This window comes from Tribolium castaneum, chromosome 1, assembly GCF_031307605.1.
Source record: "Tribolium castaneum strain GA2 chromosome 1, icTriCast1.1, whole genome shotgun sequence".
NCBI lineage: Eukaryota > Metazoa > Arthropoda > Insecta > Coleoptera > Tenebrionidae > Tribolium > Tribolium castaneum.
This window is the reverse complement of record NC_087394.1, coordinates 30,641,126-30,656,474: the sequence shown is the minus strand read 5'-3', so window position 1 is coordinate 30,656,474 and position 15,349 is coordinate 30,641,126. Positions and strand designations below refer to the sequence as shown.

The window sequence follows — 15,349 nt, the reverse complement described above, 5'->3', positions numbered from 1 at the left end:
TCTTAGTAATTCTAATCTATTGGAAAATATTGTCGTTTGTCAAATGCTGATACACAAATTGTCGATTTTTTCAACCGATATCTATTGAATGTTGCAAAATCTCACATTTCCGCTAACCAAATTTAAGAAAACATTATTTGAAGTACCAAAAATTTGACTCAAAAATCTATCAATTTCGGAAAATACGGCTCAAATAATTTCTTGCTATGCGAACTTTTTACTCAGTTAGATGTCTTCTACCATTACTCAGGTGATTTGGCTTAACTAACCCTTTGTAAGGTGCGAGGTAAAAAAGTACGTGCTTCTCCTTGATGAGAAAGGATTTGCAGTCGTCATACAATCACTCGAAAGCTTCAAAAGATGTCAGGAAAATTACGAGGAAAGGATGTGAGAAAAAAAGCAATAAATAAGATTATTTTTGGCACTTTAGAGCATTTCAAAGTGGCCCCTCATAAATCAGAATTTCGGAAACAAACCTCCCGAAATAGTGGTAGTCAAAAATACGAAATCGTTTTCCTGGACAGTGAACTTGGGAGAATTGTCAAATCAGGTTACGAGTGTGTTCAATGCCCTTTGTGAATTTTTGCGAAAACGGGGTCAGCCACAAATTCCCCTGTGAACAAAGATGACCGGTGCCGGCGTCGTGATAATTTGCGTGTTCCGCAGCAGCGTCATCCCTTAAACATCGCCCGTACCAGCCCCAGCTCCAGCATATTCCTTCTTGATTCGAACAACGCGCTGGCGTCTCCACATCCAGAAGCCGAGTGGATTCGGAGCACCGTCGTGACGTCACTGCGACGTCGTTATCGATCTCTTAACCGCGTGTTACAACAGAAAGCCCCGAAAAGCTCTAGTACACGGTCGGCGGTGGTGTTTGTGCCAAAATTTGCAAAGTCGTCTTCTGCACTGCAGCGCACTCGACAATGGTTGCTGTCCGCTCGGAAAAGAGCGTATGTGTCTCGTCATAAAAATCGCTTTGGACGTTCCTCCTCGGTTTGCAGATTACCTCGCTATTTTAGTGCGGTAAGTGACATTTATAATTGCTGTCGGGAGGAAATTAGTGCCGTTTTCGAGCAAAGGACTCGCTGGCAGTGCCCGTTTTCCGGACGGATCGGTGCTTGAACTCGCCGGAGTCCGTCACTTTGTTATTTACATCCGCAATGCGAAATTGTAAACTTTACACCGATGAGTAGCGATAAAATTTTATCCGAAATGTCACACCGTTATCCTGGGGATGAGGCTAAATTGTATTTTGTGTCGCGATTTATGAGAAAAACATGAGAGTTGCTATAATATATGACGCTTACTCCATCAATCAAAAACGCGTATTTGGATGAGCTACCCAATTAAATATGTAGAACATGGAATGCAGACCTACAGGTTGTTCCAAAATTACCCCTCCAGTTGGGATTTCTCATTATCCTGCCTACCTTTGATACTAAATTTAGACTGGGTTTCATTTGCTGTGGACTGCAGCAACAATCCAGCTTCACAACTCAATTTTTGAGCGTCATTTATTTCTTGGGATTTCTTTGTTGCATTTATTACTAGATTTAATTGCATACTTAGTACTTAATTACTTAAATTAAAAATACAGATACTGATACTGATAAAGGACATCAAACTGAATTAAAAGTTCCAGTGACAAAAAATTGTTTGAGCTTTTTTTCACGAGATATAACTCTTCAAAGTTAAATTTTTAAGTTAAGTTTTTAGTGCTTCAGATCATATTTCTTTGATTTTAGTTCACAGAAACGACAGCTCTCAAACAAATACCTCTTGAAATAATCAATTAATGTTTTATGATGTACAAAACAATTAAAAAACTTGCAATTTTGACAATAAATTAATTCGACATCCTAGGAAATAAAAGAACAACAATCGATACCGTTGCTAAGGAAAACAAATTAAAAAATTAAGCTGCTTAAAAAATCTGACTTCATTTTTGTGCATAACTATACGTTTTTTATCTCTTTACCTTTATCTTTTACAAGAGTTTGTCCGTCACTTTGGAATCACCTGTACAATGTATAAGTTTTATTGTGATTTTGTAAATATTTTCTAAAATACAACAAAATAATCCTCGTAAACGTAGTATTTGAATTCACAGAAGTATATTTTCACTTCATGATTTTTCTTTTTTTCTTTAAACGTTTGAAATGTTTAGTAAAAATGTATTAATAAATCCTTAAATGGTAATTGTTTTATTTTCCTTTAAAAGTTAAAATCTCTTTGATCGTTTCAACAACTTGTGATAACTCTCAAAAATTATTAAAATATTTGCGTATATAATCGGAGAAATTTTTTCTTTACTAGCTAATGCAAGGAATTATAAAATCATTTTTTATATTTGTAAACACTCTCAACATTTTACTAAACTTGCTAATATTATTACCCAGAACAAAGAAAAAGAAGTACTTTATAAAATAAACCATATGTATAACAAAATAAAATTATCCAGTTGCGATAATTAAAAATAGGACAAAATAATAATAACTGTCTAAAAATAGCCTAGAAAGGGCTTAAAAAATTAAGGACAATAAAAAAAAAGATAATTCGTCCTGTAGTGACAAAGTGGATTTTTTTCATAACACAAGGAATTTTACGTTAGAACTCGTACAGGTTAAATACGCCTAAATACACAAAATTCATGTATTGTTTGTTTGCTTATTGTGTTTTAACGCTTTAAAGAAACTGTTCTACCATGGAGAAAGATAATATAATAATAATAATTGTCTACTGTTTAAACATTCAGATATGAACTTTACATGAGAAGTCAAGTCTAAAAACATTTGTGCTTTAATTAGTTTACGAGTCGCAACAGCGGTCCTAAACCGCAACCCCTCATAAAACTATTTGGAGGGTCTGAATTTGTTAACAGGTAGCATAAAGGACCATTGACAAAAGAGAATTTGCGCTTTCTAGTCTCTACGAAGGAAAAGGTGACTAAAATGTAGTAAAGAGAATTTGTACCATGGTAATTTTTCTTCAGCTAATTCGAGTATTTTATTTTTATATTCTCACTATCACATACATTCCGGATGTTTTCATTCGGAAAGGAAAATCTGATTAGATAAATTCATTATTGTTAACACATAGCTAAGACAAGTGGTTTAAAAACTGTACATAATGAGTAGAAGATTTTATTGTAAGATCTTTCTAGTGATAAAATCCTGTGTTTTTTCACTATTTTCAATCAGCAACAATTACATTATCTAATGATAGTAGTATGTCCTCGAATTAATTTAAGCTATATTTCGATGTTTGTTCAGTTGACAAATCGATAACTGCTCTTGATAGTTTTATCAGATAAACAAATCAAAGTTTTGAGGTCGCGAAATTGCCTTTATTCCCAATTATGTGATTACGAATTTGGAAACATCATCAAAGAATGCAGCAATTAATCTGTCTCTTTAAATATTCAAAGACTGTAAAAACCTTTTTCCGTTTTGCCAACGCACTGAAATAATTTATAAGTCGCAGCCTTAAACATTCATAGGGGAAAACAGTACATTCGGTATACATTCCGTAACTGTAGCGTTACTCCGAATTTTTTATTTGGAACAGTAGTAAAAAATTTGTAATGCACGAAGAACTCCGTACGAGCATCGTACACTGAGATTTATTAACGTCATTATTTCTGATTTCGCTCAGACCTAAAAGACATCAAGCTTGAAATTTGATCCACTTTAGACGTGGTAAATTTATTTGCATTAGAATTAATAGAAATATCTACTTGGTGATAGTGTTTTCAAAGTTATTGTCAGCTTTCTTTCCGGTCTAAATTCCGCTCCAGCAATTAAGCCGATTCGCTTGTAAAACAGCAAAGATCGTCTTCGACCCCAAGCAGAAAACTTAATTTACGTCTCGATAACCCGAAATAAATTTCCCTGCAACTGTGTATTTTACGTCCAAATACTTTAACGGCTGCGGAGATCAGTTTTAAGTAAACAAAAAGATGAAGGCATAAAATTTATGGATGTCTCAAGATCCGTATCCTTAAGGGACATCTCTTAGCATTTTATTTCTCCACTGATTTCACCACTTTGCAGCCTCCGCTATTCCTGTCTCCATCGGAGACAGATTTCCAAACTCAATTCGCACATATGAAGATAATCTCCGCCGGGTTGAGTTATTTTTTAAGTTGTTGAGACACTATTAAGGTTTACGCTGGTCATAAACCGTTGACCCTTGAATGATATTAATAGAACTTAAATAACAAAAAGAATTACGTTTCGAGTCATAAATCTTGTGCGACTGAGCATCGGGAAGGCAACCCTTAATCGCCTCAGTTGAATGATGGTCCGTATTCATGACAAAAAGAGAACATCTCCAATAAAACCGCCCATTATTGAATCAATACCGAAATTCGTACGTAATATGCATTTCAAATTAATCGCCCTATTACTTGACGTACGAACGCCCACGAAATAAATGCACCGAAGCAAATTATCCCAGGTTAGTTATCTTGGTGGTTAATTCGTATTTCGTTATTTATCAGTAATTTCGTCGGTGGCAGGTGATTGAATTATTGCCGGATTTGACCAGAGATGAATTTCCCTGCAGAAAAATGCTAAAGGAAGTCTTAAAAAGTAACAAACGGTTCGCAATAAATCGATAACTCAAGCACATCATTTTTAAGTGGTGTTTTTATAGGGCGTTAAATTTCTCTAATCTGCCCGTAAGGACATAACCAGCGAAACTCGACACTTTCGAAATATCGACTCTAATAAACGAAAATCTCGCTCGTAAAGGATTATTCGGAATTTATAACGTTCGCGTAACTAGGGGTTTTTTATTTAAAAATAACACAAAATCGTGTTTACGAAGATAAAATTTCTTGGGTTTTTAATTTTTTGCACTGTTTTGAAACGCAGAGAGGCGCTCAATTTTTTCCACATCTGATTTGAATAAAACAATCTTATCATTATTAAAGAGCATTTCCTTAAATTTCCTTGATGCACAAAATTAAAATTACAGTGACAATTCGACAATCAAGAGGGTAAAAATTTAATGTTTAAAATCATCTAAATTTTGCGATTTATTACGTTTAAAAAATGATATTAATCAGTATTGTCAAAAATGTAAATCAGTCTTACACCGTATTCTGATTTTTTTCTCCAATTATACATGTGAGAAATTTTTATTTATTCGACCTGTGTGAAGGATTTGCATAAAAGCGTAAAATTAACGGAGCTTAGAAATTTGTAACGAAGACCAGGGCGTTACGTTGTTGAACGTTTTCTGTATTATAACGCCTCATAAAGTTTTTTCCGGTTCGTTCTTTGTGAATTTTACTCACCTTTATTCACTTAAGCTGGAAAATTTTATAAAACATAAATATGCATATATGAGATAATGTAGCAACTCCTGAGCTTCAAATACTTGATACTGAATTATCTACAGTCTTCATATATGATGGATATGGTTCCATTAAAGTAATAAAGTACGGCTTTGGTGTAGGTGGCTCAATAAAAGTATTAGGTGACGTAGCAGTCCATCGCATTGTCTGTGCTTTCTTCCAAGGAGCTTTTTGATTTTTGATGCCTTTATAATGAATACTTTTAAAAATGACTATTACTTCGTAGTACATGCAAGGATTAAGCTTTAATTAGATATTGCTCCAGTTGTCTAAGTAATCCTTGTTTGATTGCTTTCCCAAAGCGAGTTTTCTTGCTTTAAATAAAATTTGAATGGTAACAGCTAGTTACACGCATTTGTAACAAACCTGAGGAATATTTTACTTAATAAAAAATTACTGGTTTCTCTAAACCAATTTACTTTGCTGATTTTTTTGCGTTTGGAAACTGAAGTGAGTATTAGACTCATGTAATTTAATGTCGAACTGCGCCACTTCCAGATTCATTACTTTATTACATTTAGAAATAAGATGAAGACGGGCACATCTTGAGGTAGAAAGCGGAAGTCTCTTTAAACGTCAAATTGATATTACGTTCATTTCCTGCACAAAATAAAAGTATGTCTTCACAACTGCGAAAACTCTTGGGAATTATTACTGGAATACGTTTCAGCGTTTCTTTTCAGAAACGGAAAGGTCGAAAGTTTGCGAAGATTGTCTCGGATTAACTGAAGCGTTAACCTCGATTTAATGACACTTTTCGACAGTTTTATTATAAGTTATTGTCCTGCTTGCAAGAATCAACAAAATGTTGCTTATTAAAAGCCACATGACTGACATTTTACATCTAAATTTTATCCATCACCCCGTTAAACGCGCCTCAGACGGAATAATAATTCTTTTGTCTGGACCTGATCAGGTTCTGCAAAAACACAAATGAGCAGAAAATTGAAATCGCGATGTTTTCGGCCCATGGATAGAATATAAAATATCTCGATCGATTGATCTTGCATTTAGAAAGTGATTTTTGCCTTTAAAACAATTCACTTACACAATTTATTAAATAATTAAAAATTGGTGGATGCGCCGGGAGAATTTACAGTAATGTAATAATCAAATTATATAATTATTTTGACAAAAATAACAAAGGGGATTTGGTTGGAATGTTAAGTTTGAAATGTGAAATAGGCCGATTTGTCAGAATAAAATTCAAACACTGCATTCGGTCTGAGCACCGCGACGAAGTAAATTATTCAAAAGCTTTACCTTCGTTGAATTTTAATTTTTGCGCCATTTTAGCAATCCTGTCCAATTCCGATATCCTGTAAGAGCTTATTTGATAAAACCGGCCAATCTCGAGTAAACTCGGTGAATTTATTCCGCGTTGACACTTTTGCCTCATCAAAACGCGGCCCTGTAATTTTTAGCTTTTATGTACTTTGATGCTAGTCAAACAGGCCCAAACGCCCGAGTGCATTTAGTCTTTAATTTTGTTAATAATTCCGGAGAATAGTTTCCGGGGAATTCCCGGAGCGTGCAGGGCCGGCTTGAGCGATCGGCCCGCTATTAGATTACCATAACGAAATCCCAGTTTGCTAAATGTTTGTGTTTGTTGCAGGGGTTGTGATGTGGTTGACTGGAGGGGGGTGCGCGGGGGGCAGCTAGCGGCGTGGGAGCCCCCCGGCCCCAGCATGACGCGCGCTAGAGAATGAAGAAGCAAAACGTTCGCACGCTATCTCTTATCGTTTGCACCTTCACGTACCTGCTGATCGGCGCCGCCGTCTTCGACGCTCTTGAATCTAAAACCGAAAATCAACGCAAAGTCGTCCTGCAAGGTAACAGCGAATCGATCAAATCGTTGTCAATGGATTTTACAAGTGGCTTTGACAAATCGAGCGGAAACGTAATGTGGCAAAGACAAACGATGCCACGGACAAAAATGGGATTTGCATAGCACATATTCCGAGATGTTGTGCTGACGCACCAGATAAAAATAACGTTGCCGCAGATCTAACGTTGCGTTAAATTTTATTAAGCCTTTAATCCCATCCACTTGCATTTTTAAATTTGATAAAAGTGTGCCTCTTTATGGCATATTAATGAAAAAATACAGACATTTAAGAAGTGTTTACACGTAACAGTCTCTACTCTCTACCATTCACTCAAATTACAAAAAATAAATAAACGTGAAAAATGGTGGATGCGCCGGGCTAATGTTAATTAATAAAACCGTTTCCAAGAATATAAAAATTTCTCGTTGTTTGCTTGCTTGCTTTACTTATTGCACTCTTTAAACTCGCTTGTGATCCAATTTGTTTATTTCCCAGAATCCACAAACGTACGTGGTCTTGTAATTTATGGCAAGGGTGCATCATTTTCATCGATCTTGCACCAAATGACACTTTTGCGGAAAAATATGCAAATAAATTTCAAGACGTACGAAACGGCAAAAATATGAGCATTTTCTCTTCCGTTTAATAAATAAGATGCGGCAGAGTTTTCAGGTCCGTCACAATAACATCTTTATTTGTTAAGTTAACGAAGTGACATTTCCCTTTGTGCTTTTAACGTGCTTGAGTTTATTTCAACGTTTTTTTAAAGCGTTCCTCCATATGAATTGATAGACGGCAGCAATAAATTCACGATTAATAAACTTCCAAGAACTTAATTACGTGAAACGGGAATAAAAGAAACGTTGAACTTGGTTAAGAAGCAATTTGTGAATAACGTTATACTAAAATATCATTGGGGTAAAAATCTGTATAAGAGCGGACAAGTGTTTTTCTACTTTATTATATTTATGTGACATTAATCCAATCTGAGGTAATTGCAAACTTTTCTAGGGATCTTTTAAAAGCGTAATAAAGGCGAGGCGTACCGTGCTTGCACGTCATTCAAGCGATTATAAATATGAACAAGTTCAGGCTTTATTAAGTGGCTCTATAGGTTGTATATTTGCCTCACTTGTAATATATTGCCTCATTTTATACTCATGATTAAAGTTTTTGTAACCGACAAGTGCCGGTCAATTTAAATCTAAAAAGAAAGTGTTATTTTACATAATTCTAAGCTTATTTTTTCTGACTATATTGAATCATTAACGCTTAATTTTTTGGCTTACGAACTTGTACAAATTAATTATAGGCACAGTGCCTGAAATATTTCAAATATAGGTAAAATCGGTAACTTATCAAGACCAATCTATCAAACTTGTCAGAAAGCTCTTATCGCCGCTCCTGTAATGACGGTGTTAATGGTAATTGATAACTTATTAACGAATTAGTTATGAAAATGGAAAGAAAATATTATACATATTCGTACTTGTAGTGTATTAATTAAATAATAATTTTAAATAACTAGCTATAAGTCAAGTTAACTCAGGTGTTCTAATGAAACTTTCAATAAGCTACAACTATAAATACCAAGTGGTACGTTGTTGAGAAGCATGTGTAGATTACGGGAAAAATCCTGAAAAAAATCCTAAAGTCCTATTTGGAGCTACAAACTTATTTTAACTTCTTCAGTCATTATTTTTTAATGTTTTTCTGTTTCTCACTAAATAATCATTCCCTAACACAATGATAATTACATATTTTTAAATTTACTATCAATCCCTAGCACTTTTTTTAATTTAAAAAAATTAAAATTTATCAAAAAATTTTTCGATGTCCCAACACTGGGAATTATTTCCTAGGAAATCGTTTCAAAAATAATTTATTTTTATTTTTCATCAAATTCTATTGCCATTAAGATTGTTACACAATGTTGCCACATTTGTTTTTATTAAAACTTCGTTATTACATAGCTGTTTTAAAACTATGAAAACGCCAACGTCGGATTTTTCCAAATTATTTTTCAAAATAAAATTGTAAAATAGTTCTCTTATTAAGAGTATAAATTACATTAGCTATTACTTTTTTGAAGCGCATGAATAACTTATAAGAACTAATTTTGAGAAAAACAGCTAATACGTAGATTTTTTTTTATTTTTGCCTTTCTTTGTAAGTATTTTCTACTACACTCCATTAATTTTGAGCACTCTGTATATAAATTTTGAGAATTCGGCCGCTCTAATTTTTACCGTCTCAATTTATATAAAAAAACAATTCATCTAAAATTAACTAAATAAATAAATAAAGCACTTTTAGAATGATTTATTCAACTAGCGCATAACAGGTTGCTCCACTCATATGTTGAGGCTTGGGAAAGGTATGTTCCTCGGTTGTACAAAACTTGCTCAAGAACCGCGACATAAATTGCTTCCTACCGATTATTCCCCTCTTTGGCATATTCTACGTTCAGTGGAACAAGCAGAATTGCGTTTTAATCAGCGAGCCCTCTTTCCACCTCCATTATCACACCTGATGCATCCAACAAATAGGGGTGCGTTTATTGTCACCTCTCACTACATCACAACCTGCCATAAGTTTGGAAGGTCGCTTAATTAAACCACCGTTTTATTACAGAAATCCAAGCAATAGTTAGAAGAAAATACAACATAAGCGACGAAGATTTCAGGATAATGGAAACTGTCGTCCTGAAATCTGAGCCGCATAGAGCCGGCCAACAATGGAAATTCACTGGAGCCTTCTACTACGCGACTACTGTTCTAACCACGATAGGTTACGGCCACTCTACACCCAGCACCATTGCGGGGAAGCTGTTCACCATGTGTTACGCTATGATAGGGATACCGCTAGGACTCGTCATGTTCCAGAGCATAGGCGAGAGGGTCAACAAGCTAAGCAGGTACGGCATAAAAGGCCAAACAAACATAACTTTGTATTGTTTCAAATAACAAGTAAGCAACTCTTTATTATCCAAATAATGCCTCTTCCGCTGTGAACAACCTCTTAAACAGCTCCTCATGAAACTAATTATCGATTGATTTGAGGGTAGATTTGCAGCTCGTTGTACAATATTGAGAATTTTACAAAGGGCGGTATTGAGGGCCCTTGTGCATGCTTGCACTACCCACACTTCAGAATCAATTGTTATTTCACCAGTAGTCATAAGCTGTGTGTGTATATAACATGTAAAAAAATAACCAAACTATTAATAATTAACTATTACTGTGATCGTGTTTTTTGCTTACTCACTGATAACTAAAATATATGTCACATTTGTCTATCACCTCTAGTTTTTTTTTAAATATCCAAAAATCCACAACTTTTGTTTTGATTGTGGTAAAATTATTTTTATAAAACATGGGAAATTTAATGGTTTTATCAAGATTCAAAGTCTTATGAAAAGAGGAATACCAAGGTTTTTGGCATAAAAGATATTAACCGATTACTGCTGGTCACAATAAGAAAAACTGACACTAGTCAATGCAAAAAAAAAATCTGAGTTATCTTTAATTTTTCAAATGTTTTGAATAAATCTTTTCTGTGGTGTCTTACGCCTTGACGTGATAAACAAATTGTTAAATGTTTTATTTGTTTTAAAATATTATCAGGTGAATGTAAATTAAGCCCAAATAACTTTTTCTAGGTTTGTGTTTAAATTATCCTCGTAAAACCTGGGAGGCTTAAGCGATGAATATGGTGAATATTTCTATTAAAATTTAAAGTCTTATGAAGAGAGTTATTTAGATTTTTGAAATAAAAATATTGGATTCGTTTACTTCTAGTTTACATTGAGATAAATTGATCTTGATACTACAAAAGAATAAACAATCTGTAACATGTTTGATGTTGCAAAAATACTGATACTTTGTAATGAATATTTAAAAAACTGGTCAAATTTTTTTGATTTTGACGTCCGTAAACTCATATAATTAGTTCAAATTTCAAGCATCAAACTTGAGTATAATGCACTTGTAGTTGTTTAAATTTTCCCGGCGCCTCCACCAAAATTGTCGCCGTTTCAGTGTGATAATTCGGTCCGTGAAGTCTTCCTTGCACTGCCGACAAACAGCAGCCTCCGAGCTGGACCTCATCTGTGTCGTAACAACGCTGAGTTCGTTGACGATAGCTGGTGGTGCTGCCGCCTTCTCGCGTTACGAAGGCTGGAGCTACTTCGACTCCGTTTATTATTGCTTCATCACACTCACTACTATAGGATTCGGTGACATGGTAAGTCCATTAATTTACTCGGCGCAAAAACTTGACACGCTTTCTATAATGCCCAACTTGAATCAATCGATACCTCTCGTGTAAATTTGCCAACACTGATTCAAATAATTCAAACGAAACTACGCTTTGTCTGGAACCGTATTGTCTACATTATTTTGACGAAAACCTGTTTGGATTAATTAAGCGCATCCTCGGAAAATATATTAGATTCGGTATTTAATCAGAATTATTTGAGCGAAAAATCCGAAAGGCCGTAATTGCGAAGATGGCAAGGTGCTTGTTGTTAATTTTTGTCCAATTAATCCCATTTAAAAACGGGCCTTTGGCAGGGTTTCACTCCTTGCAATTAGCAAGCGGGGCCTTTAATTATTTATCCACCCGAAGTTCGTAGCAATAAATATCCAAGCTTATGATCTCGAAAAACAATTGTCGCTTCTGTAACAAGCAACCGCACAACCGCACTCGACTCGGCACTTGAGAGGCTGCGTTTTCAGGTAGCACTCCAAAAAGACAATGCTCTCAGTAAAAAACCGGAGTATGTCATGTTTGCACTCATCTTCATCCTCTTTGGCTTGGCCATTGTGGCGGCTTCACTGAACTTGCTCGTTCTTCGCTTCGTCACGATGAACACGGAAGACGAGAGGCGGGACGAGGCGCAAGCCATGCAGGTCTGTATCAGTTTTTTGAGGCAATCATCGAAGAGGACATTTGCAGGCTCTGGCTGGCGCCGTGAGACTCGAAGGCGACGTCATCACGGCCAATGGCTCGATTCTGAGCGGCCAAATGGGCCATCACTGTACAGAAACCACCTCCCTAGACGCTGATGATACCTCCGTGTGTTCTTGTCATTGTGGCTGTTTTACTTCTAATAGTAGGCACAGGTTCGAACGACTTTGGCTAGAGTCCCGGGAAAGTCCGATAGGGTTCTTGCACTTTACACCAGCTACGTGATATTCCTTAAAAGCCGGCTTTAGAACGCCGCTAACAAAATTAACTTTGTGCACGATATGGAAAACTTTCTGACAGCTATTTTTAACGCCCTTGCTGGAACGTAATCAGTGCTATTAATTTCAAACTTTTTTATTAGAGCTTAATCTGATCATTTTTAATGGTTGTATCTCGAAATTAAAAAGTTGCGCCAATTTGCACGAAATATTAAGTAAACGCTGGTTTATGTTTGCATAATTAAAACACACGTAACAGTTAGCAATTTTTATTATTTTATTATTAGAATATTTGCTTTCACCAAACTTATCCAAAGTGCTTCAACCTTTGCAACCCATCTCTGTCTCGACGAATTTACGGACGCCTACCAGCACTATTCCATTCATCCACCTACCTGTTCATTTTCGCCCCACACTTGCCATAAAAACTGTCGAATAGACAGTTGTGTCATTGATGGAAATTTTGTCCTCGCCCTTTCCTTAGTGATAGGCGATTCGCTTTTTTAGATTAGAAAATTTGTCACGATAGAGAAATAGCTCCTGATAATCCTTTATTCCTCAAATAGACTGAGCCGATAAAGCGTTTGAAAAGCCCCGAGCTGGGTTTAATTTTCGAGAATTCTTGACGGACTTTCAGGGACTCTGTTCGGATGTAAGTGAAAATTGTGTGAAGGTCGCTTTCCAGGTTCACAGTACGAAGGTCTCCCACGCAAATCGGGCATTTGCTCCCCGTTCTGCCAATGCATGAGCTTCATCTTCCCCAAGGGAAAATATTGCCCCCACCGGCGATATACCCCAACCATAGGGCTTCGATATGATTTCCTGGGGCATAAGCCTACATGTTCAATGTGATACGTAAAAACTAGATAAAAGTAATCAATTCGAACGAAACGTTAGTGGTTTTTAATCATCGATTGTGTGTAAAGATGAGAGTCGTCTCATTTTATGAAACAATAACCATATAATCGCACTAACTGAAACGTCTTATGAAACAAGTATGAAAGCACAAATCGATATTTTTTCTTAAGGATTATTTCTATGATTTACGTGTTTCTCACAATCAGTGAATTTGTTGGAAGCGCAGTTTGTATACAAATTGATGTGATTTCGATGTAAATGCCAGCTCCTAGTTTCATCCCCGAGAAGGTATCCGTTGTCTTTTCCATTATTGTAGCGTGATACTTTGGACACACACAAAGTTATTATACGGGTTGAGAGTCACCCACGAAATTTGGGATCAAAGTAACGTAGTTGCCAAATTTATCTCGTTTCTTATACACTTTTGAAAACTTCCAATATCTAATAATATCGAGTTACTAAGCCCTCAAATCTTCCATGATTTATCAAATGTTAAATGTCCACGTTTCATATCTGACGGCGAATGCAACTTTTGACTGTTGTTAAGCGGAAATTAAATTACAGTTCGTTATCATTTGCTTCGTCGAGAATTCTTACATCTGCTTCTATCAAACTTTCGTTGACTCGAAGGGAACATAAGTAGCGTTACTGTTACTAAACTAAAACGTTTCTAAATAGTTTTCAAAAGTGTGAACAATAAGTAAATGTTCTTCCGTTTCCTTGAAACAGTTGCTTCTATTACTTGCCAAAAACCGACACTAGATAAGTGGTGCTTCCTGAACAATGCTATTTACCGCACTGAGCTTAAGGGCCTCTGAAACACCCTTAATAAATGTTAAAAATCTGCTCAAGTACCATTGCAGTATTGTTTGGTTCGAATACTCAGTATTAGCATCGCAAGATGGACTAACGTAAGGACACACTGGGCAGATTTTCAAAGTGCATTGTAAATAACCAGACTGCATTGTACATAATCCGAGTACTGATTTAGTCATTTTTGAAAACTTAGTCTTGATTTGAGATTGTACGTAGACTTTTGATAAAAATTGTTTTAAAGAAAGAACATGTCTAATCGATAAATTTCCATGATGGTTATGAATTTTAGGCCTAACATTAACATAACAGTATTGCGTAGATTTTACACTTTTACCACAAAACGTTGAATATGATATAGACATAGAGTACATTTCTAAATTTTAATCGAGGTCATTTTAATAAAGAGTTGTTCTTTCTGTTAAAACTTATGTAAGTAATGTATAATTTTTGAATCATAGTATGTAATTATACTTAAAAAATGTGTCAACCATTTGAAATGTTACCTATTAATTAAGCTTGTTTTTATTGAAAAATTGTAACTGCTGAACGGTTTAGATAGGTTCAAGTTGCTGTAAATACCACATAAAAATGACAAAGAATAGGTTGTAAAGGTGTACGTATACATAGTCTTTCCGCCAAATCACTGTCGATAATTATTTTTCGAATTATATCACCGAACACTTTACTAAATACCCATAGGCTAACATTTCCACACTTCTACTGATGAAATAGATTTATGTAAAAATTGTCATCTAGTTTTTTAATGTCAGTGTTTGCATGTTGAACAGATAGATTTACCTCACAGAGCAAGATAAAACTGCGCTTTTCTTCATTTCTTGTCTTATTATTTTTCGACTGTCATTGTGATGCTAAAAACGAGCGTTAAAAAGGACCATGTGTAAATAAACTTTTACTAAACCAAAGAATATTTCTAACGGACGATTACGAAAAAATAGAACAGGCCGATGCCATAATACTACTATTAACTATCCATAAAGATTAACAATAAAATAATGAGTCACTTAATACAAATGAATTGAAATCTATCTAAACTTTTAAGAAACTATCTATACTGATAAAAATTGTAAATAATTTTTAATAAAGAAAACTGATGACATGTATGCATTAAAACCACATGTGTACTGCCAAATATAAATTTGTTTTTATTAAAAACTAAAAAGTAGACGTCGTTTTTTTACTCTCCTCCCTAAAAGTTTTGTTTTCTTAATTTTATTAAATTCAAATTACTTATAGCAACTTTTGGCTCTTGATGTGAAAAATATACTAAGTTTTTA

At 35.1% G+C, this 15,349-nt stretch overlaps 1 protein-coding gene across 2 annotated transcripts; it reads left to right on the top strand.

Moving 5' to 3' along the window:
- The first annotated feature begins 789 nt into the window (after window positions 1–789).
- On the top strand, window positions 790–15,237 carry Task6 (TWIK-related acid-sensitive K[+] channel 6). 2 transcript variants are annotated; one of them, XM_008192718.3, is made up of 7 exons: window positions 790–1,023; window positions 6,978–7,194; window positions 9,826–10,108; window positions 11,232–11,436; window positions 11,931–12,104; window positions 12,151–12,317; window positions 13,054–15,237. In XM_008192718.3, the coding sequence occupies exons 2-7, from the start codon at window positions 7,068–7,070 to the stop codon at window positions 13,196–13,198; spliced, it is 1,101 nt and encodes a 366-aa protein (XP_008190940.1). In that variant the 5' UTR covers window positions 790–1,023; window positions 6,978–7,067; the 3' UTR covers window positions 13,199–15,237. The 2 variants fall into 2 exon arrangements, with proteins under 2 accessions (XP_008190940.1, XP_974323.1); XM_969230.4 differs by having other exon boundaries at window positions 792–1,023; window positions 13,066–15,237.
- The last annotated feature ends 112 nt before the right edge of the window (window positions 15,238–15,349 follow it).

What these genes read in the sequence shown, in the direction of transcription:
- Task6 (XM_008192718.3), top strand. Translation starts at nt 7,068, where the DNA reads ATGAAGAAGCAAAACGTTCGCACGCTATCTCTTATCGTTTGCACCTTC. An exon ending in AGGGTCAACAAGCTAAGCAG is followed by an intron (nt 10,109 to 11,231) that starts GTACGGCATAAA and finishes TCGCCGTTTCAG; the next exon opens with TGTGATAATTCGGTCCGTGA. An exon ending in ACTTCTAATAGTAGGCACAG is followed by an intron (nt 12,318 to 13,053) that starts GTTCGAACGACT and finishes AATTGTGTGAAG; the next exon opens with GTCGCTTTCCAGGTTCACAG.